The sequence below is a fragment of the Larus michahellis genome, chromosome 1 (assembly GCF_964199755.1).
Source record: "Larus michahellis chromosome 1, bLarMic1.1, whole genome shotgun sequence".
NCBI lineage: Eukaryota > Metazoa > Chordata > Aves > Charadriiformes > Laridae > Larus > Larus michahellis.
The window spans coordinates 82,822,734-82,850,441 of NC_133896.1; the positions used below are offsets into that span (position 1 = coordinate 82,822,734).

Below are 27,708 nucleotides of genomic sequence, written 5' to 3' on the forward strand. Positions count from 1 at the left end.
CTTTTTATTGTTTATTTCCCCTTTTCCAGGGCCTTATGTAAAAATTTCATTTTGCTGAAACTTGATGATGTAACTTCTGTTTTGGAGGTAATTTCTCTCTCTGTACAAGCCAGAAACTCAAGTACGGTTTAAGGGCACAAACTCTGAAGCAAAGCAAAATGTAGCTACTTTACATGGTATTAAGTAACAGACATTGTCCCCCCATGACCTTTCAGGAAGACACATTACTATTCCTCATTTGTGATGGAAAAACTGTTATAAAATTGAAGCAATAACACTGCAGGGGGGCACACCATCATCTGAAGCCTAACAGCACATTTACAGCTTAATTAATGGTCTAGAAGGAAAAGACTTATTTTTCAGTGGCTTTATACTTTGCCTTCAGCGGGTGTGTGTTGGAAGATGAAATCTTTTGTGGTCACTTTAGTAGAGGCAATTCAGCTGCTTTTGAGAAAGCAAAGAATGAAAATAGAATTGGTTGGGTCTGTGCCTCTCCTAAGGTTTTTCTATGCTTACTGCTGTTTGTAAGGTAAGTGTTGGGGAGGAGTTCTGTCTAATGACGGGATGTGGCATAGATAGACATGCTCAGGACAGTACTGGTAAGGTTTTTTGTGAGGGATCTAATAAGGCTTACTTTACTTACAGAAATAGTCTGTACGCTTGCCAGCAGCATTAAATACCTTAGGGCCATGCTATGCACAGGAGTTCATGCAGCTTAACTTGAAATGCATCCATATTCCTATCAGATTCTGACAAGCCCCTCCACATTCAGTGGCACTTTTAGGCTCAGATAGGGAGATGAAAAACATCCTTGTTATCCAATATAGTTCTGCCTGAGAACTTGCCTTCTAAACACAACACATACCAAAGAAAGAGTACTCCTCTGGTGGAGTTAATATCCCATGAAGTCCATATCACCCTACTGACAAAATAATTCCTTCTGCTGTTTCTCACTATACAGGAAAAAACTTTAAACACAAAATAGTCCCTACTACATTTGGAGCAGAGGGATTACAAGCAGCCTGGCAACCAACCTGGCTCAGCAGTTCTTCTGCCACAATTCACACTCCAGTTTTACCTGCACCAGAGGCTTGTCTCACAGTGAGGGGATCACAGACTCAGGGATCAGAACGACTGAACCCACGTCGCTTTTAAATAAGTCTCAGCCTTTTCACAGACTACTGTTTATGGTATTCCCTATAGGCATACTTTATTACGTTATAGCTATACCTTATTCCCCAAGCATTAAGGATGGGGATTTCCCATAAAACAATCAAGAAGAGGCAGAGAAAATGAGAATGAATCCCTGAGTGTGCCACATTTCTTTACAGACCTGTGCTGTTGTGCCAACCCAACAGGGCCCATAGAAGTGGTTCAACAGGAAAGTACTATTCCAACAAACAAAAGGAGATTTTTGTGGGTGTAGAAAAACTGTTTGGCTCATTTCAGAGATATAAATATAATTTAACTGTTAATCCAAGCTGTACTCTTTTAAAGGAGCAAAAGCTTGATTCTCCACAAAAGAACTCAGAAAAAGATTAAATGAAATGTGTATATGGGAGACAGGATTGGACAAGGGAGGAAAATAGAGGAAAAATATTATTCCAGTTTAGGCTTGAACGGAAAGAATATTCAGACAGGATTTCTTTTTTCAAAAGGTAAAGGGACCTGATAATCTTGGGGGGGGACAGGTTAGTGCCAGGTTGGGTTGGGGTGCAGACACATACGGTTACAGGCAGAGGAATCTCCAGCAGTGCAATAGTGATGTAGGCCGTCAGCGTGATCTCGTCGCTCACTCCACCCTGCGGGGAACCGCAAAAGTAGATGTTGAGCCCACACAGCACCACTTGCTTCTCCCTGTGCTAAATATTTACATCCTGCAGGGACAAATTCTTCCTAGCCTCCTTCTCATGGTAAGTCCTTCAGAAGCTTCAGTTGGCTTCTTCCTGGTTCTGTGATAGCTCGCACATTTAACTCCCCCTCCTCCCCAACCCCCAAGTGCTGAAATAGCTGTTGGCCCTAGAGTGACTTATGGTCAAGTTCCAGCCTGACAAAGCCCGTGTGGAGCCAACCAGGCAGATGTGTTACCTTCATGGCGTTGTTCAGGAGCGTCCCAGAACTGTGGAAGCAGCCATTCTCCTTCTGCTTTTGAGTGAGCCAGACCAAAGCATCCTGGATGTGCTTCTCATCTATGAAGATGTGAGGCCGGGCCTGGGCAAAGGACTTGAGGACAAAGGCTGTGAGCCTGAAAGTGGCAGAGGGAACTGAAATATCCTGAGCAGGCCTGTTACCCACCAGAAGTCATCATCTGTCATCACTGTTCTGGAGGAAAGCAGTAGAGGCTACAGGACTAGATCACAAGGGCTGGTTGGAAACTGTGAGCCAGCTCAGCGACTTGGTGAGATAGGGACCAATGGTAAATGGACCCTGCCATTCATAGCCCTGAGGGCTGCAGGTAGGTGGGCAATGGCACTCTGGCGATTCAACAGCATCTTCTGCTAACAAGAACTAGCTAGGGCATCCTGCAGGTCACCCTCACTTGAGCTGAAGAAGGGGAGGTAAGTAGCTTTCAGTGCAGCATTGCAAAACTAAAAGGCATCCTTCCCTGCTCCGTTATTCCACATGATTACCCTGTGATGCCATGATTATCATTTCATTTCCACCTCCATTTCAACCTCCATAATGACCAAGCACAAGGAAACACTGAGGAAAGGGGAGGCATGAAAAGCAGAAATGAAAAGCCAGTGGTACTGAAGCCTTACCAGGTATTCCCAACTTGCCCATAAAGGGGCCCAAATGTGCTATAAGAACCATCCCAGTGTTTGTAGTTCAGTTGCCTTTGATACCCTGAAATAGAGAGTGGGAGAATATTTTAGTTGTCACAGTACTTTTCACGGAGCCGTGCAAAGGAAATGTAGCAGACATGGGATGCAGTGTCCCCCTTCTAATGGCACAAGTGTGAGCTACACAGCTCAGTGTTACAACGGAAGTTCAGGCAAACCCACAGCACCGAGTACTTCCATCCTTGTGCTCTTCCTCCCTCCCAAAACACCTGGAAACTGGGTGTCTGCAGTCATTGCCACTTTCTGCCCTAGACTTGATGAGGAGAAGTAAATGTATCCCAGACTGGAGAGAAAAATTGGAAAACAGTTCCCAGAGGAGAATTGAATACAAAGGTGAGCCCCACGCAGGATAGGAATGCAGAAAACAAGATCGTTTTCACTGGAGGAAGTGCAGTTTTTCTGTGAAATAACTGAGTAAAACTAGTCCCTTGTTAGTCAGCAGATACCCACTGTGTATGTATGTACCAGTGTTATGTCTGCTAACGTGTGCTAGCTAGTGTGTTTACATTCTGGCCTAGTTGGAGGTGAGTGACGTATTCTTAATCCTAAGGAGGGTCCGAGATCTACAACAAGCGGCTGCCACGATGAATGGTTGCAGCCTGATTTATGGATTACATATATCCCTTTTCTTACAGAGAGAACTCTTGAGTTATTGCCAGTCCTGGACTTTTCTATTTTCCTGTTTGCACGCTGTCCTCTCTTACCCTGCACCTCTACCTGAGTGCAGGGTTCTCTCTCTTATAGCTATTGTACTATATACACCTGACCTACCACATGTTCCCTGTATGCACCAGGACGACCTCTCCTAGATCACGCATGCCAGTGGCCTATAGCGTCCTTATCCAGTTGCCAAGGAAAGGAATGAACGGAAAAGCAAAAGCCATGTCCCAGCTCACCGCTCACTAAGTATCCGATGGCCTTGGATTTGACCTCCTCGCTCAGCTGCCCTGTCTTGTTCAGATAGTCCAGGACATAGATGTTGGGTGCAAACAGGACCATGTTCTGCTCCCCACAGCCGAATGGCATCTGGAGCAGCTGGTGCAGGTTCTGCATGGCAGCGCCCATGATGTCGCCTGGGGAGCGGGACAATTTCCAGTGTAAATTAGCACAGTTCAGGGCTTGCCAGTAGACTGAGCACAGCCTGAAAAACATGGCAGTGTTTCAAAATAGCATGTGATACTTGAAGAATGCTTCACTTACCTAGCACTGAGAAATATGCTCTGGCTGAGCCATCCACCACAGTCTCTGGGAGAACCAGGGAGACTGGCTCTGACATAGACTTTTCTGGGATAAAGAAAACAGATCAATTTTGTTACAATTGCGGATATATCTACATGCATGGGTAGCAGCTAAGAGGGTGAGACACCATCCCCTGGACAGGGGTTTCCTTCCTTCAACAAATCCATTCATCTCTAATTTTGTTGTGGAAGCTTCCCATCCTGCAAATTTTGTGTTGGGCCTGCAATACCCTCGCACACAGACTGTCATGGACCTCTACACGGAACTATCAGCTGGCATGAACTAACAAATACACTTTCCAGGCTATTTTTCTGGCCTTTTCTGCTTTGGTGAGCAGTCTGGCTTACTGCAGATTCTGGTTTGTGATTTTACACCCACTGCATGACAAATGTTAGAGATAACCCCATTAAATCCCAGATATTCTCTCCCTACAAGGACCCGGCCAGCCTCATTTCCTATGAGATGTGCTCTGCCTCTGTAATTGCAGGGACTATTAGTCTCAGCTCTTCTCCTTTAGGAAGAACTAATTTCACTACCAGATGGACATACATCTAGTTTGTTCAGTTTTATCTGATCCCTAACCTTTCTTCTCAGAGCATTGACAAACCTTGTCTTTTCCATTTGTCTTTAGTCTCAACCTTTGCAAAGAAAGTCTTAGAAAGCAAAAGGCTCTTACCAGATGCACAGAGCACAGAGTTGTAGGTAGTTTCCACCTCAGTCCCTTCCGGCTTGGGGAAAATAGCAAGAAAAAAAGCAAAAAATGAGAAATGACAACAACGAAAATGAAAAGGAAGAAATACAGGAGGGCAACTAAAAGGAACTCGAAACAAATTAAATACTTATAACTTCATTATACTGAAAAGTCTTTAAAAATTGCTTACGAAGTTTTTTCTTCCATGTGCTAAACTGAGGATAATTTAGGACTATAATGTACTGGCTAATAAAAATGTGAAATTTAATACATGTTCTTTCCTTTCTTATTGCTGAGAGAGGCCCTGCGTCTTCACAGGTTATGGCGTAGGTAACGTGCACGATGATGCTACCAAGAGTAAGACATCACCTGTCTTCCAAGGTGCTGCCCACCTCGGCCCAGTCCAGCAGAACTCTGCAGGCTGTGATGACGGCTGAGCGCCTGGGGTGCCAGGAGGATATGTATGTAAGACTGTGACAGTTGGCAACTAGAGCACTCCAATGCACCCACAAGTGACATGTTACAACACCCAAAATTTAAATACATGCCACAGTCAACCGGTGATCACATCCTCCCTCTGTTTCAAAAACTTCTACACTAATTTTTCAAGTCAACAAAGAAATCCTGGTTTCTGTGAAAACATTCTCCATAAAACTCAGGAATCAAATATTTACCAGAAAACATATTTTGTCAGAGTTTATTTCAGTGATATCCCCACATCCATTTTTTTAATCTCCAAGTAGGAAAGTTCCCATTGTTTCATTGCTGGTTCCCAACTTTTGCCAGCTGAAACTTTTTTCCCAGCATGTGAACAATGGTATTACCTTCACTTTCTCACATAATTAAAATACATTGTCTTTCATTCTTCAGTATGAAAAGACAGAGAAAGAGTAGGGGGAAAAAAAAAAAGAAAAAAAAAAAAGAAAAAGCTTTTAGGATAAACCATGACAGAGCTAAATGCTTCTTGTTTGTTTCAGTATGTCATTATGAAATGCTACTAAATGAGAAATCCATTGTTTTGTTTGATTTTGAACATTTCAACAGGAAATTAAAACATACAAACTAACGATTTGAAAGATTTTCCTTTCCAGCTGAGAAATTCCTGGGTGAAAAAACATCCTGTTTCCCAACAAGCTCCCAGCAAGGTTTTTTTTCCCGAGGGTCAAGAGGACGCCCCAGGGGCTCTGGCACGCTTCCTTCTCTCTCCCCGGGGATGCGTTGCCTGCTGCAGGGGATATTGACATCCTTGTGTTTGGGACAATGCAGCTCCACCCCAAGCAAGTTACACTGTATCCACCCCTCCTAATTAATTGTTCAGCCTTGGATGCTAATCTCTGATTCCATCCAGTCAAGGCTTGCTGTAGATTTATTACCTCATTACAATAACAGGATAAGACCAGTAATCTCTCAGATACCCTGACAGAAGTCATTTTAGTGCTCGATCAGTTATTTTCACTCCCCCGCCATCTGGGAGAAAAGACTTTACAGTTCTGATCTTCCAGTATCTTCAAAGAACAAAATAAATGCTTTTCCCTGAAGGCATATATGAAACAAGGAAAATTTTCCTGAAATGTTAAACAGCTATTCGCGCCCTGATCCATAAAATGCACAATCAAATTAATTTGTAAATAAGTGAAATTTAAAAAAAAAGAAAAGATGCCTAAGAGATAGGATTGCTTTTCCATCGTTACATTCAGGCTAGCAAAACAAGTTCCGAAGTTCCATATTACATAAATCCTAGCTCTGCGTTACTAAAAATTGGAACGTCTGCAATGTAAGGAGGAGTTGAAATGTTATATATTACTCCTAACTTAATTTTGTTAAATACGACTATTCCTTCCTGTCATGCGTAGGATTGACAATATTACGACATGTGATATTACGTAGATTTCACTCTACAACAAGCCAGTACTCTTTGTTTGCTATTAGTATCACAGAGAGTCTTATACTGTGGATTAATTTTATGACTGGCTATTTATCATGGGAAGAGCTGTGGTTTTATCATTGCAAAACACTGCTTAAGAAAAAAAATGTACAAAAGAAGGCAAAAATAAAAAGTTTTGAACGTTCTTAAAAGTGTAATAAAAACAATTCAAAACAATGACGGTAGTTTTGCTTGGAAATATTTGCAGATTGTGGTGGCTGTTCCATATTCCAGAGTACTGGCCATGTGCTGGAGGAGACGCCTAACGTTTCTGGCGAGCCTTCCATTTGCAGCCTGTCCCTGTGATTTATCACAGGTAAACCGAAGGAGTTCTCATTTATCTCCCTGATGATGTGTCTGGGACAAACGTGTCATTATTGCCTGCCTTATTATTTCTGTCCGACTATGTAATGTAATACCCTGCTTTTACTATGAGATGGCAACTTTATGAGTTACAGGCTCTATTGGCCTGCGTGAGATTTATCAATGCTTCTTTTATAAAAGCGTGCAGAGTCAAAGTCACACAAGCCATTATTGCTGCTATCATGGTGAAAACAGAAAACCTTTATCATACAGCAACTGTGGCTGTGGAGCATGAAATTATTATTGCATTTCTGTGCTGCCAAACTCAGCACCCCGCATACCTCCACCAGCAGCTGTCTGATGACCGTGTCCTTCTGCCCTTTCTCAGGGGTCTCCACGATGGCATTCCCGCAGGGCTGCTGGTTCTGCAGGGCCTCAGTGCTCACCGAGAACTCCACCTGCCCTGGAGCAAACAGGGGTCAACCAGCCCCGCTGGGCAGTGCCAGGGAAACGCGGGTTTGTGTTTGTGTGGGCGCTCTCTGGTGCGTTACAGAGAAGCTTTTCCAAGAGGAGAACTAAACTTGGACTAGTTGCAGCCTTGGAGCCACCTCCTTTGTGATGGCCACCTGAGCAGGTGTTAGTCCATCAGTAAGAAGAGTAGTGGAGGGGCAGCTCTTGTAAATCGGTCTTGTTCTGGGAGGCTTCAGAGAAAGAAAGAAAGCTTTGACTAAAATATTTCAGACCCAGCCACATTAAGCTAAGACATTCTCAGCTCCACAACAGGAATGTCTGAGTGCTTTGCATGCATTAAGGGATTTTGTGATTGCTATTCAAATGTTAAGAAAACAATGTCCCGTAACACTTAAATAGTTTGTTTAGGACCTGGAAATTGCATCCCAGTATAGCGTCTCAACCTCAGGGTTGGACTTCTCACTTCTGGTGTAGACAAGATTCTTCCAGACAGGTTTGGAGTCACCTAGCTCATCACACCAAAGATCTGATGTCGTCCACAGATATCTGATCCCAGTATTTTCTTGTCCAGCTTCTTACCTAGAGATCTTGGTGTTACTGCCCAAGCCACAGTTTTCCTGTCATTCATGCAGACACAGTAGGATTCTTCCTGCTTCTCTAGTGGTGTAGCCAGGAAATGAGTAGATTCAGCCAGAGACGTGCTGACCTGCCGGTTGTACAGAGAGGTGTCATGAAGGTTGGAATTGCAAAGAACGTGGAGACAGTGCAGTACATGGAAATGGGTAGTGGAGCTGGTTATTCTGTGGGACTGAGAACCTTATGGATACTGCAGAGCAAGAACTGGGGGATGAAGTGGGAAAAGATGGAGATGTGTACAATTGTAAGAGATTGGGGAGGTAAGTGTAGAGAGCAGGACATGTATTTTTGTAAAGGAAATTGATTCTGGAAAAATGGAGAGCATGGACCAGTTGCGTGAGTAAAGGCAAAGCAATGACTACAAAACTTAGCCATGAATTAAAGACCCCCCTCATGATTAGTTGGGTGAAGAGGTAAAACGCTAGCAGTGGGAAAGCTTGTAAGGGAACAAGGGAGAGTGGAATAAGGAACCTGCAAATAGCAAACAAAACAGGAAAGACAGTTGTGAGAGTGCATTGGAATGGCTGGATCAGTGCCCCTCCTTGTTTCAGCTCCATTCCTTTTAGAATAAAATCTGTATTTATAAAAAAACTGAGGAAAGGTGATTGAGATTTTGTTCGAATCACCTCCCAAATTGTCTTGTCTTTTTTGCTGGTGAAAGAATGCAGATAAGAATAGTGAAGCTATATGGTTCTGCCCAGCGTCTTAGGGGCAGATGCAATAAATCACAGGAAGACTGCATATTCCAGCAAATCTGGCGTGATAATTTATGAGATGTTTACATGAGATGAGACTAAAGGTATCCTTTAGGTATCCACCCTGGTGAACCTGGAGTTTCCATGTAGGTATGCAGTTTCATATTTCTATAGGACAGTGACATAAATCTGTGATGACAAGGCTGGGGGCCTCAGCAGCAGATCTTTAGGTTCTGAATCAAACATAACTTTCAAAACTTTGTCAGGAAAACATATTCCCCCTTTATTAAATACACCAAGAATTCCTACACACGTACACCCATATGAAATTGGAGATCAGTCATCTGGCTTGGGAAACCATGTGGTAAGTGGTCCATTGTAGCTAAGTCCCTAAGTCCCCAAGTCCCTAAGCTGTCAGTCTGAGCAAAGTTATCAATGTCTCTTACCCTGATGCAGGCGGTCAAGTAGTTGAAAACGGTGGCTTTCAGTGTGAAGGACTCACCACGCACCACAGAGTAGGGCATGGTGAGCTCTACAAAGAAGGGCTGGAAGGCTCTGAGGGACACTGTCGGGGACAGGCCAAAGCCTGTGTCTGCCGAAGTGCAGAATGCATTAGCTTTCCACTCGGTGATGGTGTCAGGGATGGTCACATCTAGATCAGCATTTCCCTCAGAGCTGGTGGGGGATGGAGAACACATTTCAGTTATATTTTGGTGATCATCTACATTTTTCTCAGCCTACTGAACAACACCTGCTGACAGCAAACTCCTGACCAGTTGGGATATGGGCACTGGCTTTTGCATGTCCTCCCAAAGCACACTTAGTGACCTTGAAAAATCCCTCCGTTTACTAGAAATACCCCTCTCACTGAAATACCGATGCTTCCATAGAGACTTAAATATCTTCTGAGGTTTTGCGCCAGTGACCACACTCCACGTTCCCAAGAACACTTACTTCACTGAAACTATGTCCCAGATCCATGTCTCAGGGAAGTACTTCCGGACGGTCTCCGCAGGATTGCCAGCAGCCATATGTTCCGTTAGATCATAGTCAAAATCATCAGGCATATGCAATGCACTGACTAGCATTTTGTTCGAGGATAGGAACAAAGGAAAAGAAGTGTCAAACTCCATTCTAACTTTCTTTCCAGGTAGTGGTTATTCTTAGCTAAAATTTTAAAATTGGAAGAACAGCTTTGAAACCTTGACCGCTAGAAACAAATGTATTTCTCTGTTGTGATCTCAATATTTAGTTTTTCCTAATGTTACTGCTCTTCTTACAGAGATTGGATGGGGTTGAACATTCTTCCCCCACTGCCACCAAACCCAGCAAGTGCCAAAAGAGCCATGTGCGATGATGTTGTTGAGGGTACATTTCTATTGCAATACAGTGTCAAATGTGGATCTTATTGCCTCCAGATATTACAGTTGCACATAGTTTATTAAATTTGATTGAAGAATTGATTGTGCTTATACATGACCAGAAACAGAAACCACACTTAGCCCTCCCTTCCTCCATCTAAGATTGTTTTAAGTTTAATATGGTCTTTACATCTCTGGCCATTAGCAAATAAATGGTTCCAGAACAGGGAGATGCTTTCTCACAGGATTGCATAGTGCCTTATGAAAGGCTATCCATCATCCTTAGAACACTTTACATCTTCTCAAAGCAGCCAGCTGTCTCAGGCCATGCTCTGAAGACAAATCCTGCATTTCAAAAGCAAAGATCTGATCTGTTATGAATACCCAGAAGCTATCACTAGGCCAAAAGCTATAATTTTTTAACAGGAGCTGGGATACTGCACCAGAAAAGTCAGTGACTGGAAGTGATATAGGTGAGTGTGTTTTATGTAGCCTTTCTAATCTCAGAACTATTTAGAGAAAAAAAATATGATATTATTATTCTATCTTCACAGTCACTGCAGCTGCAGAGAAGTGACATGACCTACGCAGCCTTATATAGTCATGTGAGTGGGAGAGCTGGGAACAGAACCAAATTTCTCAGCCCCCCATGATAAAATATCTACCCATAGAATTGTACCACCTTCTAATTTATCTTGGCTCACTTTTGCCCTAGTTGTTCCTCTAGTTGTTGCTAGAATGCGACTGCCTAGAAGTAAAGACTCCTTTTTTAGGTTTCCATAGTTGGACTCAGATCTGATGGAAAAAAAGCCGCTACTTTGCGCTGGCACAGTCCATCCAATGTAGGCAGACTGTCTTAGTGCCTAGAGGATCCCGGCTGTAGGGTCTGGCACGGGAGTCACCGAGCACACACGGTTCTAGCCAGGCACATATGTCTAGCTGGGCATAAGCAAGCAGAGGTGTTATCTGTTTTGTGTTTCAGGACTGTGGCCGGAAGGGAGTGATCCTGCATTAGGTCAGTATTATCTGACAAGAGAATCTGGTCTGCCTGGTGTAATTAATATTCAAAGTAGAGGGAAGGAAAGAAGCAGAGCGGTAAATTTTAGGTAGTTGTGCGGGAGGTGAAACGAAGCATGTATTCTTACTGGAACTACCGTAACTCCTTTCCATCATGTGTTCTGGGTAATGCTGGCAGATTTCAGGCTTGTGGATCTTGCTGCTAGTGAAGACTTTTAAGCCCAATTCCTAGTAAACAAAGAGAAAGAAGAGCAAAACATTTTTAGTATTAGATGTACATTTAGAATAGATGTACTTAGGTCTGGTATCGATCAGAATAACAAAAGCTTGTATACAAGTGCCAGGTAGACTACTTCAACCCAGATGTTGAGGCTTTATCATGTTATACTCATCCTAAGGCTAAATCTTGTCATGATCAGATGGAAAGCTGGGGTCTACCTTGGGGACATCTGCCCAGGTGAAAATGATATATGTGAAAAGCTTTAGATTGAGAGGAGCCAAAAAGTCTTGCGCAGGACTATAGATGGGCATAGGTGTGTTTGTGAGTTATCAAAGTAACTGGTACTTTATTAAAGAACTGTCTACACCGGATAGAGAGAGAACATGCATGACTGAGGAAGGGTTTCTAATATTATGCTACCAGGGGTCACTTCTCAGGACTCTTTCCCTGCTGCAGCTTACTTTGAGAATGTCATAAGCATCACCTTCGCCGTCAGGAGAAAGGGGTATGTAGATGAATCCATTTAATAATATGTTGTCAAGTGACACACAAGGGTTTACATTGTCTTCTTCCAGGTAGTAGTCCTTGAATCTATAACCCCGGATTTCCTTCAGTGGGAGAAGATCATACACCTGGGGAAATGCGGACAACCGGGGAAAAGTGTGGCAGGTCAGCACTTACAGGGACACAGAGAGTACTTAACACTCCTTTCATAAAAGCCAGCTTCTAAAAACCAAGTGTAGTGAATGCAGCTATAAAAAAACATGACCACATGTCCATAGTGGTGTTAATTGTAGTTGAAGAACCGGTTCATTCTTGTACTTGCTCATTACCAGAAATAACCAAGACTTACAGAGCTGGGAGAGAGCTCATCTTCAGGCTTCATGAGGAGAACACTCTTGTCCACAGCACAGAGGGCACACAGGGACCTTGGTGAGGCATGGAGTTGCAGGCTTGTGTTGGAGGCAGGAAGACCTTCCTTGGGTACAAAACTCAGTCTGACCTGCAACCACAAAAGGAAGTTAGAGCAGCTGTGTTTCCAGACACTGTTACATGCTATTATATCACAGCATCTAGCCTTTTGAACTGAGCTCTGCTAGTGCCTTGCAGCTCTTCTAATGTATATTCAACTTTGACCAATGTAATTAAAAATGACCGGTGATTCCCTTTCTTATCCTGTCTTGCTCCACTTTTTATAGTTATGGCTTTGTAACTTATTCTGGAATTTCAGTCACTAATCCTCAGTCAACACCTGGTCAGATCATTTCATGACCATGTGAATTCTGCCTCCATTCCGGATAACTGAATTACTTGCCACGAGACAAACATGGGTTGCATAAATCCTGACTTATACTCACTTTATTGGGGAGGCAATTTTCAACCTCGAAATCTGCTGAACTGGCGATGACTTCCCCATTGGGTGAAGTGGTATACACAAGGATCCGTGCCAGGGGAGCAATTGCCGTCTCAACAGGGAATGTCAACTGAAATGTCCCATAAACTAACAGAGAGAGAAAAAGGCTAAGCAACATACAAAATGTTCCAGTATATGCATTTTTCTTCCCCAGATAAAAAAGTCAAGTTCACTCATGCTGAACATTTTTTGTTAGCAGGGGCAGGAATACTGATATGTGTATGACTATGTCTATGACTGTTGCTGAAGACACCTGCATTCAAACAGTGATCATGTTATAGCAGAATGAGTTGAGTTTGCTGGGCCTCAACATATCTTCTAGATTCTCCCCAGTTAACATCTGGCATAATTTCTTGATGTTCCCAACCCCTTTCTACCTCAAGCTCCAGGATCTTTTGCAGTCTACAAAAAATAGATGAGGGGAAAAAATATAGAAATAAGGGACTGTCGTAATGGGTGGCAGCAGTCAAGGTTGCAGAGGGGTTGAGAGAATAACTTTGCAAAGTTACTGCTAAGCAAGCATTTAGCTGGAACACCAAGCTATTGCTCCAACCACAGTGGAAAATGCCCTTCTGTGTTGAAAGACTGTTCCTAGCTGGGCCTGAGCATCATGTCACAATCTAGAGAAAGGTGACAGAACATATCTAGTTGTGATCCAGGGTGTTAGTTTAGTCACTTCTGCTAATGAGAATGCAGAACTTTCTATGAACATGCAGCACGCAAGATCTTTTACTTCCATATACTGTTTATACCTACTGCATTGTAACTCCTTCTCATAGACCTCCAAAATGTCTGCATGGTCTCACTGTTGAAAGACTTTTAAAGATGTATCATAGCCAGCCTCAGTTACTGAAGTGTGTCATCCTTGGACATTTATATGAATAAAATTAAATGTATTGGTAAGAATATAGGTATGTGTGTGCTTGCATGCTTATAAGGGAGAAACAATACCCAAAAAGTGAAGAAAAGTGAGAGACAGAAAGAAAAGGAGGCAGGTTCTTCCTGCTCACTGTACATGTGAGTCTCACAACACTGGTAAGCATCCATAATCTGAATAGGGTAGAGTGATCAGCAGAAAGTGTTGGTTTGAGGAAAAAGGGATCAAAATATTATGCATATTTTTCGTTGAATTTTCTAAAATTTTCTGGTCAAAAAAATAGCACCTGGCAGAACTCAGAGAAAACAAAACTAACCCAAGCCACTTCATTTAAAAAGATTTAATTTTGAAAATGCATCTCAATTCAAACATTGAATGTCTGAATTGAAATATTTTTTGTACATCCCCCCTGCTCCCAAAATTATCATCAGAGGTGCTAAAAACGCATAGTTCTGCTCACCTTCTCCAGGATTCACAGTGAGATCATGGGTGTCTGCTAATACAATGCCTCCCTTGGCCATCACCTGTGTGACAGAGAAACCTTCCTGTAATTGTTGCTACCAGTGCTGAAGGGAAGGAGAAAGAACGTTCACTGGGTTAACTGCAGAGCGTACGAATAGCACTACCAACTACGAGCAAAACCAAGAAGATACTAAGCAAGTGACAGACTGGAATTTACTGTGTCTTTGAAGACAGAAATAGTCACTCCTAGGAGGACCAGTGTTTCCTCATTGGTCAGACCTGGCTTCCCTTTTATACGTATTGTATATATAGATCAGGTTCAAATGCACTTTGCCTCCGAGCACACATATGTTTGGGGGTCATATGCACATTTCTAACAATTTGGAACAGACTGATGGTTGAAAGTTCTCCTCAGTTCACTCTCAGTTGCATTGCGAAATGGCCTGGAGAAAAATTTAATCAGGATTAGTTTCATAACTCACACAGAGTTGGAATAGAGGAGCACAGGCTGTAAATGAGAAGAGCTTGAATAAGATACCTGAAGTCAGGTAGTAAGCAACAGCCTGAATGCTAGCTGTAATTTCCTCATTTGCATAAAAAGTTTCCTAGTTTCCTTTTTTACAACCAAAAAGGCCTTTTATACAAGTACTTTTCATGTAGGATATCTATTCCATAGCACCATATTTTAATTTCAAGATGTGGGATCCAGGATCCACACCTGCAAAAATAAGAGTTCCCACACTGTTTGGGTTACCTGCTATATGTATATATTTAAGACCAGCTTTCCCAAGCTACCGGCATAAACAGGAATCTTGTGCTTCAATTTATTGTTAGCAGTCTTGAAAATAAGCACATGGACATCTCTACCACAAGTTTCTATTCTCTTTCTTGTAATCTCAAAGTCCCCCCGATGTTCTGTACAATCCGTCAGAACAGGAGTGTGTTCCACTGATTTCTTCTAGCTCTTCAAGGCTACTCTCATTTCTTCTGCTAGTGTTACCAAATGAGAAAGCCAGAAAAACAAATTTAAGGGAAAAGAAGTTCTATTTTAATATTCATCTGATTCTTCTTGTTCTCCCAAGCGAAATTGTGACATCATTGTTCAGTCACAGTTGAATTACTTTCTCTTCTCTGACCCCCAAAATGAACCAATTCATGGTTTTCAGTGCCAGCATGTTATAGTCTATTCCAGTTACTGTGGTATCCCAAACTTTCTATCATTGCCTGATATATGATCTCAGCTCTAAGCTTATTGGGCTTTTCTGGTGCTGTAGCTAGAAGTGTTGCTTCAGTTTCAGTGGTTAGTTGACTACCAAAGGACAAAACTGAGTAGGGGACTGCTTTCCTCCTCATCATTCATCTTCTTGTTGTAGGATGCTGGTTTCTGAACTGTGACCATATATGAACCAGAATTTGGAATGTGGGAAACTGGGAGTGGAGTATTATGAAATAAGAGTCTTGGATGGCTGCACGCAAGACAATGCTCCCTCCATCAACATTTTGTCTTCTTCTGTTCTTAATAAAATGTGTACACCCTACCCATGTCTGCATATAGAAGACAACATGAGAAACTTTACAGAAATGTGTTTAAATCCCACTGCCACAGGCCACACTTTCAGTTTCAAACTCTCTTTACCATTATTGACTACGGACTGACCATGCAGCAGTGCTGTGGTTGCTCGTCATGGAAAGTAGCTATACGTGCCACAGTGCTCTCTGTGGCTGTAGATCAAAGTCACCACAAATAATTCTTACCAAATAATAAATGACAATTTTCTTCTGCTCTCCTATGGCCTCTGGTGTGAAGATATAGTGCACCTGGATCTCCGTGCGGGAGCCACAACTTAATGTCTCAGGCTTTGGCTCAATTTTGAGGAAACTATTACTTGGGGAGTAAAACCGACTTATTCTACGCATGCCATGCTCATATGAAGGTGTGATCCAGTCGCTGTCATAACAGTTCAGTTCAGGTTTATGATCAGCCTGATAAAGAAGAAGCAAAAGTTCACAGCTGACCAAAACCAGGTAACAAGTCACATGAAAGTCCACAGAAAAACTCTGAGTATGTTCTATATTTCCCACTCTTAGAAGAAGGTAGTGAACATGCACAGGAGACACAGAGAAGAGGGGTGACCTGCCAAGAAACTTGCTTTATCTTCTGATTCGTGGAAAGACTGATAACCCTTGGGTAGATATTTGCCCTGCTGATCACAAAGACAGAAGCTTACCCTAGTCCTTCTGCCCTGTCTTTGCCACTCACTCGGATTTCCAGGGAAACTTCCGTGAAGGTGGTAGTGTCTATGGAAAACCAGGATTGTCCCTGTTCATCTGTAGTGTAATTCCCTTTGTATTTGTCTCCATCCACAGAAATCATGATGGTTTCATTGGCGATTGGAGCATCAGTGCCATCTACCAGCTTCACCTAACAGAGCAAAAACAAACTTCAGGTTTTAGACTAGAAACAGAAGACAAATCCCGAGTCTTAAAGCCTCTTCCTCCTTTTCCTCCTTGCCAGGCAGGACTTTTATCATGGAGAAGAATAAATGACATGAATGTGGAAATGTGTGGGGTGCATCCTGAGTTGTATGAGGCAGCAACTGAGAAAATTCTCAGCAAAACAATCTGATTAGCCCAGGGAAATTATCTGTCAGAGCCCTAAGTTCCTCAGTAGGTTTTAATTCCCCTGGACAGCTTCATCTGGGACCTCCACAACATATCATCTGCGTCTTGGTTCAGGAACTCTATGTTCAGGCTTGTACCTTGCCCCAGTCCTCGACTAAAGCTACATTGGAGGTAGACCGACACCCAGCTCTTTCTCCGGCTGTTCCCATCTGGTTAACTGGACTTCCTTGGTTGAGCTCAGCCCTGACTCATCACCTCATGTTGTCTGGTGATTGCTGGACTATTGGTGGAACCTGTTACTGTCACCAGCCCTGCTCTGCTCAGTCTGGTTGGGTACTGTGGGGCTGTGCCCTTGTTGATGAGGTCACTACACCTACCTATGTTGTGGTCACCCTTTGCACCTGGATAACGTTCCCTTGTGGAATAGCCCACACTTGCTGCTCCCTGATGTTATTCTCATATGTCAGAACAAGGAGCCTTTGATTCTACACTGGGCTGACTGCCAGGAGGTTCAGGGCCACATGTTGTCAAAGTGCCCTCACTGACAGTAATTTGTCTGCCTGTGCAAAGGTGGACCATGCCATCTGCACATCACTATTGCATCTGATGGGGCTGTGCACTTGTGAATTTGCTATGCCATTCATTGTCCAGGGTCTCAGAAATTCCCTACCCTCCCAAAGAGTGGGATCCCTGGTCTGTACTGAGAGTCCAGCAGGTCAAAGCTGATTTTGCTCATGATGGATGTGATTCCACAGGAGCCTGTTCCAATCATCTCTATTCCTGAGAGAGAGCACAGTAAAGAGGAGTTATTAATGAACGGAAGCATTTCTAGACATGTCACTCCACTTTCCTCATCTTTGCCACGTCGTCCTGTTATGGCCTGCCATCACTTTGCCATCTCCACATGATACATACCTGTGCCATCTTCTGTGATCTTGCCTTGTACCTCAATGCTCATCTCATATCCCCGGCGCTGGAGCTGAAATATCTTGGTCCTTACTACACCAGAAACACACCCACGAGCATCTGCCTAAGCAGGGAATTGAGAGAAAATTGGAATTCTGTGAACAAATCAGGTGCCTTGTGGGACGGGAATAGATACCCCAAACCCAACATGCTTAAATTCTGTGACAAAATCCCAGCCTTATGTTCTAGGGCTGTCTCCAAGACCAGAACTTGTTTACAGCCTGTTTCGTAGCGTTTCATCCACACATTTTCTGTGTTCTGTGCAGTACTTGACACTCAGTTCTCCAAGGCACGCATTGGTCCCTTGTTTTCTCCTCATCTTTGCTCTTTGCTCCCTGCCAGTCCCTCCCACAGTCACAAAATTCTTTCACAGATTCTTTTCTCAGTTTGGGGGTCAATAGCAGGGACCTCACAGCTGCTAACAGGAGATTCGTCACTAGTTTCAATGGGGGTCAGGATTTCAGCTGTGGTGTTTTCTTCATCAGTTCTGTTTCCAGTTTAATGACCCACCTCTTAAGAATGCCTTCTTCTGAGAACATCTGCATTTCTCCAGACAGAGGGCTACCTCTGATGTCCTACTGTCTCCCAACAGTCACAGATTTGACCTCCTTTAGGCAACATTGCCCATTACCCATAAGAAAGACCCTACATTTTAATCTTGGGACTCACCTGCCTTGTGAATTCTTCACACACAGCTTTTGCTTCTTTTCCGTAGCAATTTGAAGAAGAATGGGAAAATTGCCGGCACACTTGGACATTCACCAAACCAGGAACAGGTTTCCCATAGGTGTAGCTATAACCACAAAGTGTTAAACAATATATTAGATGATGAGACAATCAGTCAGAGAGTCACAATCAGATACAGCTCCTTAAAGACCTCTGTGGGTGACTTTCTAATATTTCTTCTTAAAGGCTGAGTAATCTGCTATTTTAATGATTCTAGTGATTACGTTTCCATCATTTCCATAGTGAGATTTTTCCATCATCCATTAGAATCTCTTCTAGGTGGGAGGTCTCTGCAGGAATGCACTAAAAGGTCGTCCGTAGAAAATTATGTCAGACGGGTGTATCCTTGTCTTACAAACTCCCGAGGGTTCAGTGAAGAAGTTGAAAGGCAACCAGGGGTTCAGGAGGAGAAATTTATGAGTTAAAAATGAGAACACTGGGTTTGCACCACCTGTTTAAGTGATGTCTGATCTGACATCTGTCAGTATTTGATGATGGTTCAAGATTGGCAGAAAAGCTCTAACTGAAGAAATGTAAAGACAGAAAGAGAAAATACACAGTAAACCGGGAGGAGAGAGCTGCAGGTTAGTTTGGCATCATCTTCTAAGGAACATAGAGAAGACCCTTCACTTTCACTTTTCAGGCCAAGAAGCAGGCTCAGGTTTGATAGGGTGGAACAAGCCTGCACTAGATGTCTGGGAAAAATATGAAAAGCCTTCCCCAAGTTTCTTTCAGCCCTCAGCAGAAAGGAGGAGTGAAGAATGAGCGAGAGAGATTTACTCCAGCTCTGTGACTCACAGACCACAGACGGACACTGGAAGCTCCATGTCCTTAATAGTGATCATCTTGGGCAGCTTCACCAGGACCTCGTACTTGGGCAGCACTAGATGGGAGAGAGAAAAGTCTGATATGAGAAGAGGTGAAGGAGAGTGGTGTACCACACAGCAAGCCAAACACAGAGCCAGAATCATCTTAATACTAACCATCACCTCTCTGTGGTCTGCAGTACAGCTCTGTCACCCCCTCCCTAGATTTTCTCAGCCTTCACCACCGTTTTGGGTTAAATGGGAATTTACGGAGGGTTGTAGCCCTTACCTTCCCCCATTTGCAGCACATGCTTATGCAATCCCATATGCCCATTCAGAAGGACACACTGGCCCTGCGTGTTGTGTTCTGTCTTTCACAATACATAATTTGCAGCTAGGACTTGGAATAGCACGTTCACCACCTGTGTCATTTACCACATTGAAACAGCTCGAATCATTGATTCTCTCTGCCTGTTTCTTAATGCTCTGGAGATACGAAGCTGATGTTAAGCTCACTAATATGTAGCACGTGAAACTTTATTGCATATCCAGACAGTTCTAGGGAATCTAGCCACAGATTCTTGGGTCTATATTTTCAAGTGGACAAGGCAGCCACAAGGTCTGATACAAAGAGCAGCAAGTAAAAGACATATTTTACTCCTACGTTACATCCCTTTTCTCCTATTGCACCCTGCAACCCTAAGCTCCCAACTACTCAAGTCCAGGGCCGGACTGAAGCATGTAATGGCCTGCTTCCAGGCAGTGCACCTGAGGATTTTTTCACAGTGCGAGGAAATAAGAGCAGGGAGGGTGCACACCCAGACCCAGGAACTGGAAAGCATCCCCAAGTTACACAGTTTAGACATACATTTGCCTCTAGGATGGGAGGCAAATTTTCAACCCCAGGCCTCAAAAGGCTGTAGGAGAATTAGCAACAGGGGAGATCCATGGGAATATGACTAAAGAACAAATAAAAGAAAAATTAGTTTAGTGTGAGGCTAAGAAAGGAACATGCATCTGTGATTTTGGGGGGCGTTCAGAATGATCTTGTGGGAGGAGGCACAGCCCATCTGTCACCATGGCAGGCTGAAGCCTATAACCTGGTTTGTGATCTAATTATTCACCATGTTCATACTAACCACCATGCCTGACTTTGTAACAAATAAACCTGCTCCCCTGGACTCCAGTGACAATCTTCTTTGTGTCTGCATCCTGCTTGTTCCGGAAACGGCAGGTTCTGAGCAATGCGCTGGGTCATTTGGGCTCCACGTACAGCTGGGGGAAGCCTGGGAGCGCGGAGCGCAGGCCAAGCAGCCTCCTCAAACACCCGCAGCTGAGCCAGAGTCTACCTGTCTACAAACATCTGAGAAGTTTTATTACAGAACTGGGGGTTAGAGTGCTCCCTGGGGCAGCACATTTCTCCTTCCTCGGTCTCTACTACCAGACTGTTTGCATCTGCTTGTAACAGTTGTGGAGTGTTCCTCTTCAAACTAAATTTTCTACCAAACATATATTCTAAGCTTTTGCAGAAACAAGGAAGAAGAGGAAAGAGAGGACTACAAGTGGAGAAATGGAACTGATGATGAGAGGCGCAAAACGGTCACCAAAATACTGTCATCTTTTGCTCTGTATCTAGTGCTACTGGGAACAAGCTCCTGGACCGAAAAGCAACCCAAATGAAGTCAGCTGAAATCGGTGCCACAAGCCATACACAGGAAGCCTGTCAGACCGTGTACTCCCAAAAACATTGTGGGCAAATACAAGCTCAGGCACGTTGAGAGATGCTGTAAAGTAAGCAACCACCTCTGATATGCAGCACCTTCTGGGTCAGCCCCTCTGAACCCCGTTGCCTATGTATTCAGTCCCTCCCTTCCCCATGCCATTCCCAGGAAATCCCAAATCAAGAGGTCACAGTAAAAGGCATTGCCGTCAGCCCCCACTTGCAGCCCATACCTCCTCTCCTTACCGTATTCCTCCACGCTGAACGAGTGCTCCACATGGGATGAGTAGCTCTTCTGCACGACTATTTTGTAGGAGCCTTGGATGGGTTCTGAAGTGAGGGGGAAGGAGAGCTGCGTAAAGCCTGTCTCTAGTTCCACCCCTTGCCATTGGTACACACGGTTCCTCTGGGGGTCCTGCAGGTAAGGAATAGCTCAACGTCACAAGACAGAACAGGAGGCTCCCAGGGACAGAGCAGTGGAGGGCCCAGTAGATATATATATCCCATCTGGGAAATGCCTAGCTGTAGTTATTCAATAATCTGTGAGGATCTGTGGGTGCTTACCTGTCAATTCTGCATAACTAGCATGCAAGAAAGCTTTTTAACCCTGGAGGTCCTCTGCCGTCCCTCCCTCAGCTCTACCTGCATGCTTATGAAGGATGGGGCCAGGAAGCTAGGAAAGACAGACTGGCAAGGTAACAAGACAAAGAGATGAAAAGCAGGAGTAAGTGGAACAGGGGAAGAAAGGAGGGAAATTTCAGTCTCCTTCACTTGCCATACAGCCTGCTAAAATTTTTTTTTTCCATGCCTGGAATAGAGACTGTCTGAGTACCAGCGCATAATCTGCTGAGGAATGACACATCTAATCTACCTATGGGACTGAGAAATGTACATGTGCAAGAGTCCAAAGCTTGTGGTAGGGCAGGGGAGTGGAGACAGGAACAGAGGAAAGTATATCCCATATATGTACATCCAGCTGAGACCTCTCCCATCTTGTCTCTCCTCACTCCTAATGCTGGAGCTGAAATCTCATCGCTACTACGGCTAAGTATTGCTCATTATGAACGGACTAGCGACAGTCTGTGCCCCAAATTCTTCAGCTTAGCCCCACATTTCTTGTAGAACTCACTGAATCATTGCAGTGGTGCTGCATAGTTTGATGCACCCTCCCCAGGCTCCTCAGCAGGATGGTTAATGTTTACAGTCTTTGATTTTCTTCCTGCGCTTTGCATTGTACCTTGGCTGTCACCAAAAGTCTATTTACTCTAGATAGGTATGTGACTCAAGGTATGTGACTGTATGCATTTACTTCACTGAGATTTTATCTCAGGGCTTAGGGAAAAGGGGATGTGAATGACATGCCCCAGTTGGCGGTAACCAGTCAGAGGCAGAAGAGCAGGCCTTCTTCCCAGGAAGCACCCCGAGAGGAAGGCACAGTCAGTAAAACACATGCCATGGCTATGACCAAATCCTCTTCATCATTGTACTTCAGTCCTGCTGAAAAGCTCACCACTTATTGTGAGAGACACCACTGGGCTTCCTTGGAGGAGGAATTCAAGGAAATGTTTGCAGCTGGGCTTGTGAACTCATCATTTCTGTGATGTATTTGTAGGTAAGACCTGAAAGTCAGATTGTTTGGTTTTCCTCAGAAAGTTTTTTTTTTTTTTAAATGACAGAAGCGATAGGTCAGAACAAGAACTGAGAAATAGTAGGCTCATACTAACTTCTGCCTTTTGGCTGACTATAATGAATTAGGGATGTTAAGGGTGTGGACTGATGAACATTTATTTCCTTAGCACTGCTGACTTTAAGCTGCAGCCTTTCTTCACTCCTGTCACCCTTTCCTTTGGGACAGTCCAAATTTCATGCAAGCATGTGGTAAACTACACTGAAGGATCAGATCTGGCCAAAAAAAATACCCTAGAGAAAAATGGTGAATTTGCTGCCAGATGAGTTTCCCAGTCTACCAGACTGCCTTGTAGACACCTGTGAAAGCCAAACAAAGGGCAGTGCTGGACCGAGAATGAGCACTGAGGAAGGCAGAGGTGATGGTGGGGATGGGGGACAAGGCCTACATAAACTGGCTTAAACAACATGGACCAATACCATGCCTCACAGGCTGGATCTGAAGATGGAAGATGGCCTGCCCAGCGATTTCAAATTGAAGCCTTTCATGGTACTGACACAAAAAAGGTTATGAAATTATTCAGCTTGTTAGGCAAAGGCATATGGGATTTCTGGAGGCAGTGGGTAGGATTTAATTCTTCTTTTTCCTTTAATGAAATTCCTGAAATTCCTCAGTCAAATATCATCTCATTGAAGGGGAAGGGACATGTTCTACAATCCCCTGGGAGAGCCTCAACAGAAGGTAGTTCTGAGATGTTCTCCTCCACCTGCTATCCCACACCACACACTCTCTTACTCTTCTTTCTCCAAATATTCACAGATTGTCAGTGGCCCACCAGCCCTGCAGGTCTGTTCTGGAAATTACCTGAGGGGAAGAGAGAGTGACAGCACTCTGACAGGAGGGTAGAAAAGAGGAGTGTAGCCCATTTCTGGCCCACCTTCTGCCTCCCCTGTTGTGACAACACTCCCAGCTCTAGAGAATGAAGACTGCAACCCCAAGCAGCAAGGAGCAATGCCAGGACTGACTACATAGCATCCATAATAATGCAAACCAACTTAAGATCTGTGCACACTAATATCAGCATTGTTTGTGCTGCTATCAGGGTCCATCACCAGGTCCTTCCCATCAGTTTCCTACTAGAAGATGTCCCAGATACTAATTGTAAGTTCTGGTTTCTCAGCTGAAAAAGTGTGTATTTGGATCATTGACAGAAACATCCTTCCTATTCACTTCTGTCTATCACTGAAATTCAACTGTTTAAAAAAAAAACAACAAACAACCAGACAAAAGGGCATGCTTGGGAAGATAGGGGATGTCTACTTGCATAATTTTATGTCTTTAGTTTTGCTACTTTAATGCAGTTCTATGGTTTCAGCCAAACTTGGCAGACAGAAAATCTTAGTTCTGCTTGGGAAGAGGAATAAGCCATTCTGATATGACCTCTAGGCAAGTGTAATCCTGTTCACAGCATGGCTTGCACTGATTGACTATTTTGGTGCTACGTCACATTCCCCAACCAAAGAACCATTGTCGGAATTTATTTTGATGCTCAACTACTCAGTATTCCTTTACACAAAGGAAAAAGGTCATGTGCCCATGTTTTTCCCTTCCATCTCCGTCTGAAAACAACACTCCTGGAGACTACTGTCTCTGTGCCTGCACATTCTGCTGAAATAATGTACATGTAGTTAACCACTCACCTGAACATAGATAAGTGGAAACTGTAGGGAAAGAACAAAGGAAAATCAGAGTTAGAAATACGGGCCACGTATGGACAGAAGTAATTTCCAGATTTAGACTGAGGGGCAGAAAAACAACCTTCTAAGAAGTCCTTTGGGTTCTCCCTTTTCTGTGCTTGCTCTGTTTCCATAGTAGAGACCAAACTGTCTGTCTTACCACGGTATGAAAATGTGATGAAGTAAGAGTTTTCAAAGAACTCATCTCAATGAGAAACTGAGTGCCAAATAATCTAAAAGGTGGACTTACACTCATGACCAGTTCCTTAAAACCGAGTCCTTGTCATGCTGCTCTCTCTGCCTCTAAGCATGCGGTTGCAGCTGTTTCCAGAAACATCTGCACATCTGTCACTTTCGATGGAAACTTGTCCCACCCATTTTTTCAGTAATGACATCTCTGTCTATGTGCTTAGCCACATACATTCCTTTGCAAATCTGGTTTTAAACACCTATATCCCTTTGAAAAAGGGGGATGGGTTTCTCAGTCAATAGAGACAGATGGAGTGTGTCTCAGAGTAGGCGACGGAAAGGGTCAGGGATGGTGTGAGCAAGAAAGGATCATATGCTTTAAAGTCTGTCTTCAGTGTTTCTGAATGACAACAGTAATAGTGTTAATTGGGAATTAAGCCTCCTGTTTAACAAAGAATTATGGCTCTACCTTCTCATTCAGCGGGTAGAAGTCTTCGTCCAGAGAAACGATCCGAAACAGAACTGAAGGGTGTAACGGAAAAGAAGGAAATTCCACTGTTAAATTTGTAGCCATTACCAGGAAATGTCAGTGTTTCCATAATTTATAACTCAGACTCATTCCACGGATCAACAGGCTGTGAACTGAGATCTCTAAGTTATGGAAGCAATTACTTCAGCTCTTTCTCTTGCAGATGGCGAGAGGCAGATAAATTTAGAAGGATAATCAGGTCTTGGCTGAACTGAATTGTCCCTTGGGAGTGCCAGTCCTGCTTTGTTGATTCAGGTGCAGCCAAGGGAGATTATGCTTTGAAGTCATCCCAGATTCATGTCTCTAGTTGAGTAGAATGAATCTGAGCCTGTGCTTGGAGGATGGAGAATAGGAATGATGAAGGTACCACATGCCCTAGATCTCAGCTGACAGAAATAAGATTTACTGAGCACTTTAACTCCTCCCATGAAGAAGTCCGAAAAGCCTAATAAAAGTATGGGGCCTCTAGGGAATGAAGACTATAAGATTTTCTGCTGTCAGAGTCAACACCAACCGAATTCCCTGTACCTGTCTGTCCGGGCTTGTAGATAGGTTTGTCTGTCTGGACGAAGACTAGGCTTTCAGAATTCTGGACCAGCACTGACTTGCGGCTTCTGAACTCCAGTGTCGCCCCCTTCACCATCACAGTGAGAAATGCCACGGATGTGCTATTGGATTTTGGAAGCTAAGGAAAACAAAGAGGATAACTGCTTTACTGATTGACCCTGTTGCACTAAACCTTTGAAGGATGGAGTATTAGCTAGGTCCAAAAGTTCCCTAAAAGGACACCAAAGACTCAGTGCTGGAAGGAAAAAACATGATTTTCTAATATGAACTTGGAGGGATTGTCTCCTCTGTCTCAAGAAAATCTTCTTTTTCCTTCAGGAATTGTTGCAATGATAGATCTTCTCCATTTCCTTGAGGTTTTTTCATGCCTCCTTTTCTTCCAATACTGAAAGTCTTTTCCCTTCCTTTATTAATACACTTTCCTTAGAGAAATATGGAATCTGATCTTGTTCCATCCTATGATATATCAAAATGGAAATCAACCCAGATTCATTATTTAGGGGGTGGGACCAGTTGCTTACATTACTCATCAATGAGCCTTCTGCAGGAAACAATCATGAATAAGCTCCAGAAGGAGATAAATGACCTCATGGACCTCACTGTCTTTAACCGTTCCCCAGCTTCTATACTTCTCGTTCTACTTCCCTATTTTTCCTCTGAGATCAAACAAACATGCGGCGTGTTCTGCTTTAAAGTCGGTCAAAATTCTAGGATGGAGGATCCCAGAAGAGTTCGCTAATCCTTGCATGCACAGAAATACCATGTGGGACACAGAATTGGTAATGGTGGGAAATCATTCCTCATGAGGCTACCACAGTCAATTTTCTACATCAAATTCATTTTTTTGTTTGGCTTAGCTTAGAAGTCTCTGATTGTCTTATGTGTCTTATTTCTCATTTCTGGACTGTTTAGATCTACTATCCCACATCAATAAACACAAGGGATGAGCCCACATGGATGAGGTACTCACAGAGAAAGGGATGCAGGTGAACACGTCCTTCTCCGACACCACGTCATCAATCAAGCTCCTGTTTTCCCCTTGATACTCGAGTGTGGCGCTCAGTGTCACAGACTCATTCAGGTGGGTCAGCTGAACACAGACTTTCTCAGAAGAATCAGTGTGTATCAGAAAGGGCAGTAGCACCATATACTGCCTTAGGAAGAGAGGGAAGCAAGGATCAGGAGGATCAGAATTGTGAAACGGTTTTAAGGAAACAGTATTAAGTGAAAGTAAATTAACAAATCAGCATGCATAATCCATTACTGTCCCTGGGCATTGCAGTGCACATACACATGAGCATTCATTTTATTTTGGGTTTATACATATTAAATTGCCTAACTAATTAGCCTAAAAGCAGGAAAATGCTTGCTGTAGAAGGAACAATTTCTATGCTAATAGAGAGTCCTTTACAAAGGATGTGTTGTTCAGCTTCACAGCAGGGAGTAAGGACGGTGTGAAAGGTTCCAGGCTGTTAATTGATTTTTGTATATCCCACAATCTCCTATTGAGACTCAATGGCATTAGCTAAAAAAGGTTGAAAATTCAGCAGTTTTAGGGTTGAAAAAACCACCCACTTGTCTGGCGGCTCCTGTCTTTGCCTATCCAGGTTTTCAAATCCTTCTCACGCTGAGCAAAAATGTGAGTGCTTGCAGTTTGGGATCTTATTAAGATGAGTACACAAAGGATTTCAGAGAGTAGTGGTTTACTGCAACACAAGTGTACTTGCATCTTCAAAGGGCTTTTGACAAAGGTCCCTCACAAAAGACCCTTAAACTAAGCTGCCATCTAATTAAAGGGATCATTTTACTAATTTTTTACTAATAAATGAAATTATTAATTCTGACCTGGTTTAATTGTTTAAAAGATAGGACACAAAGGTTAAGAACCAGTGAAAATCTCCGGAGTCTGTGTTGCGACCCCTGTTGTTCAGTACATTTCTAAATGATCTGGGAAGTACCATTTTCTGATAAGTGTCCAGGGAAAGAAGATACCTAAAACTGACTTGTATTTTTGTGGAAAACATTTGTCATATGGTGAGACTGTGTAACAGAAATGGCAAACAAACT

General features: G+C 43.3%; 1 protein-coding gene across 2 annotated transcripts in view; it reads right to left on the bottom strand.

Moving 5' to 3' along the window:
* The window catches only part of LOC141743873 (alpha-2-macroglobulin-like), a 41,739-nt gene that overhangs the window by 9,596 nt on the left and 4,435 nt on the right, over nt 1-27,708 (bottom strand). Inside the window, exons 2-27 of one of the 2 annotated variants that reach the window (XM_074588919.1) lie at nt 26,612-26,795; nt 25,603-25,759; nt 25,015-25,067; nt 24,321-24,341; nt 21,240-21,408; nt 19,266-19,350; nt 18,411-18,534; nt 17,691-17,805; nt 17,446-17,555; nt 16,414-16,575; nt 15,909-16,136; nt 14,152-14,215; nt 12,759-12,901; nt 12,254-12,403; nt 11,862-12,032; nt 11,309-11,408; nt 9,757-9,883; nt 9,249-9,477; nt 8,051-8,177; nt 7,342-7,463; nt 4,759-4,810; nt 4,044-4,127; nt 3,740-3,916; nt 2,763-2,847; nt 2,089-2,245; nt 1,728-1,802 (exon numbers count right to left, since the gene is read on the bottom strand). In XM_074588919.1, coding sequence (XP_074445020.1) covers nt 1,728-1,802; nt 2,089-2,245; nt 2,763-2,847; nt 3,740-3,916; nt 4,044-4,127; nt 4,759-4,810; nt 7,342-7,463; nt 8,051-8,177; nt 9,249-9,477; nt 9,757-9,883; nt 11,309-11,408; nt 11,862-12,032; nt 12,254-12,403; nt 12,759-12,901; nt 14,152-14,215; nt 15,909-16,136; nt 16,414-16,575; nt 17,446-17,555; nt 17,691-17,805; nt 18,411-18,534; nt 19,266-19,350; nt 21,240-21,408; nt 24,321-24,341; nt 25,015-25,067; nt 25,603-25,759; nt 26,612-26,795 — 3,271 coding nt within the window. The remainder of the gene's footprint in view (nt 1-1,727; nt 1,803-2,088; nt 2,246-2,762; nt 2,848-3,739; nt 3,917-4,043; nt 4,128-4,758; nt 4,811-7,341; nt 7,464-8,050; nt 8,178-9,248; nt 9,478-9,756; nt 9,884-11,308; nt 11,409-11,861; nt 12,033-12,253; nt 12,404-12,758; nt 12,902-14,151; nt 14,216-15,908; nt 16,137-16,413; nt 16,576-17,445; nt 17,556-17,690; nt 17,806-18,410; nt 18,535-19,265; nt 19,351-21,239; nt 21,409-24,320; nt 24,342-25,014; nt 25,068-25,602; nt 25,760-26,611; nt 26,796-27,708) is intronic. The other variant, XM_074588913.1, reaches the window with a different exon arrangement.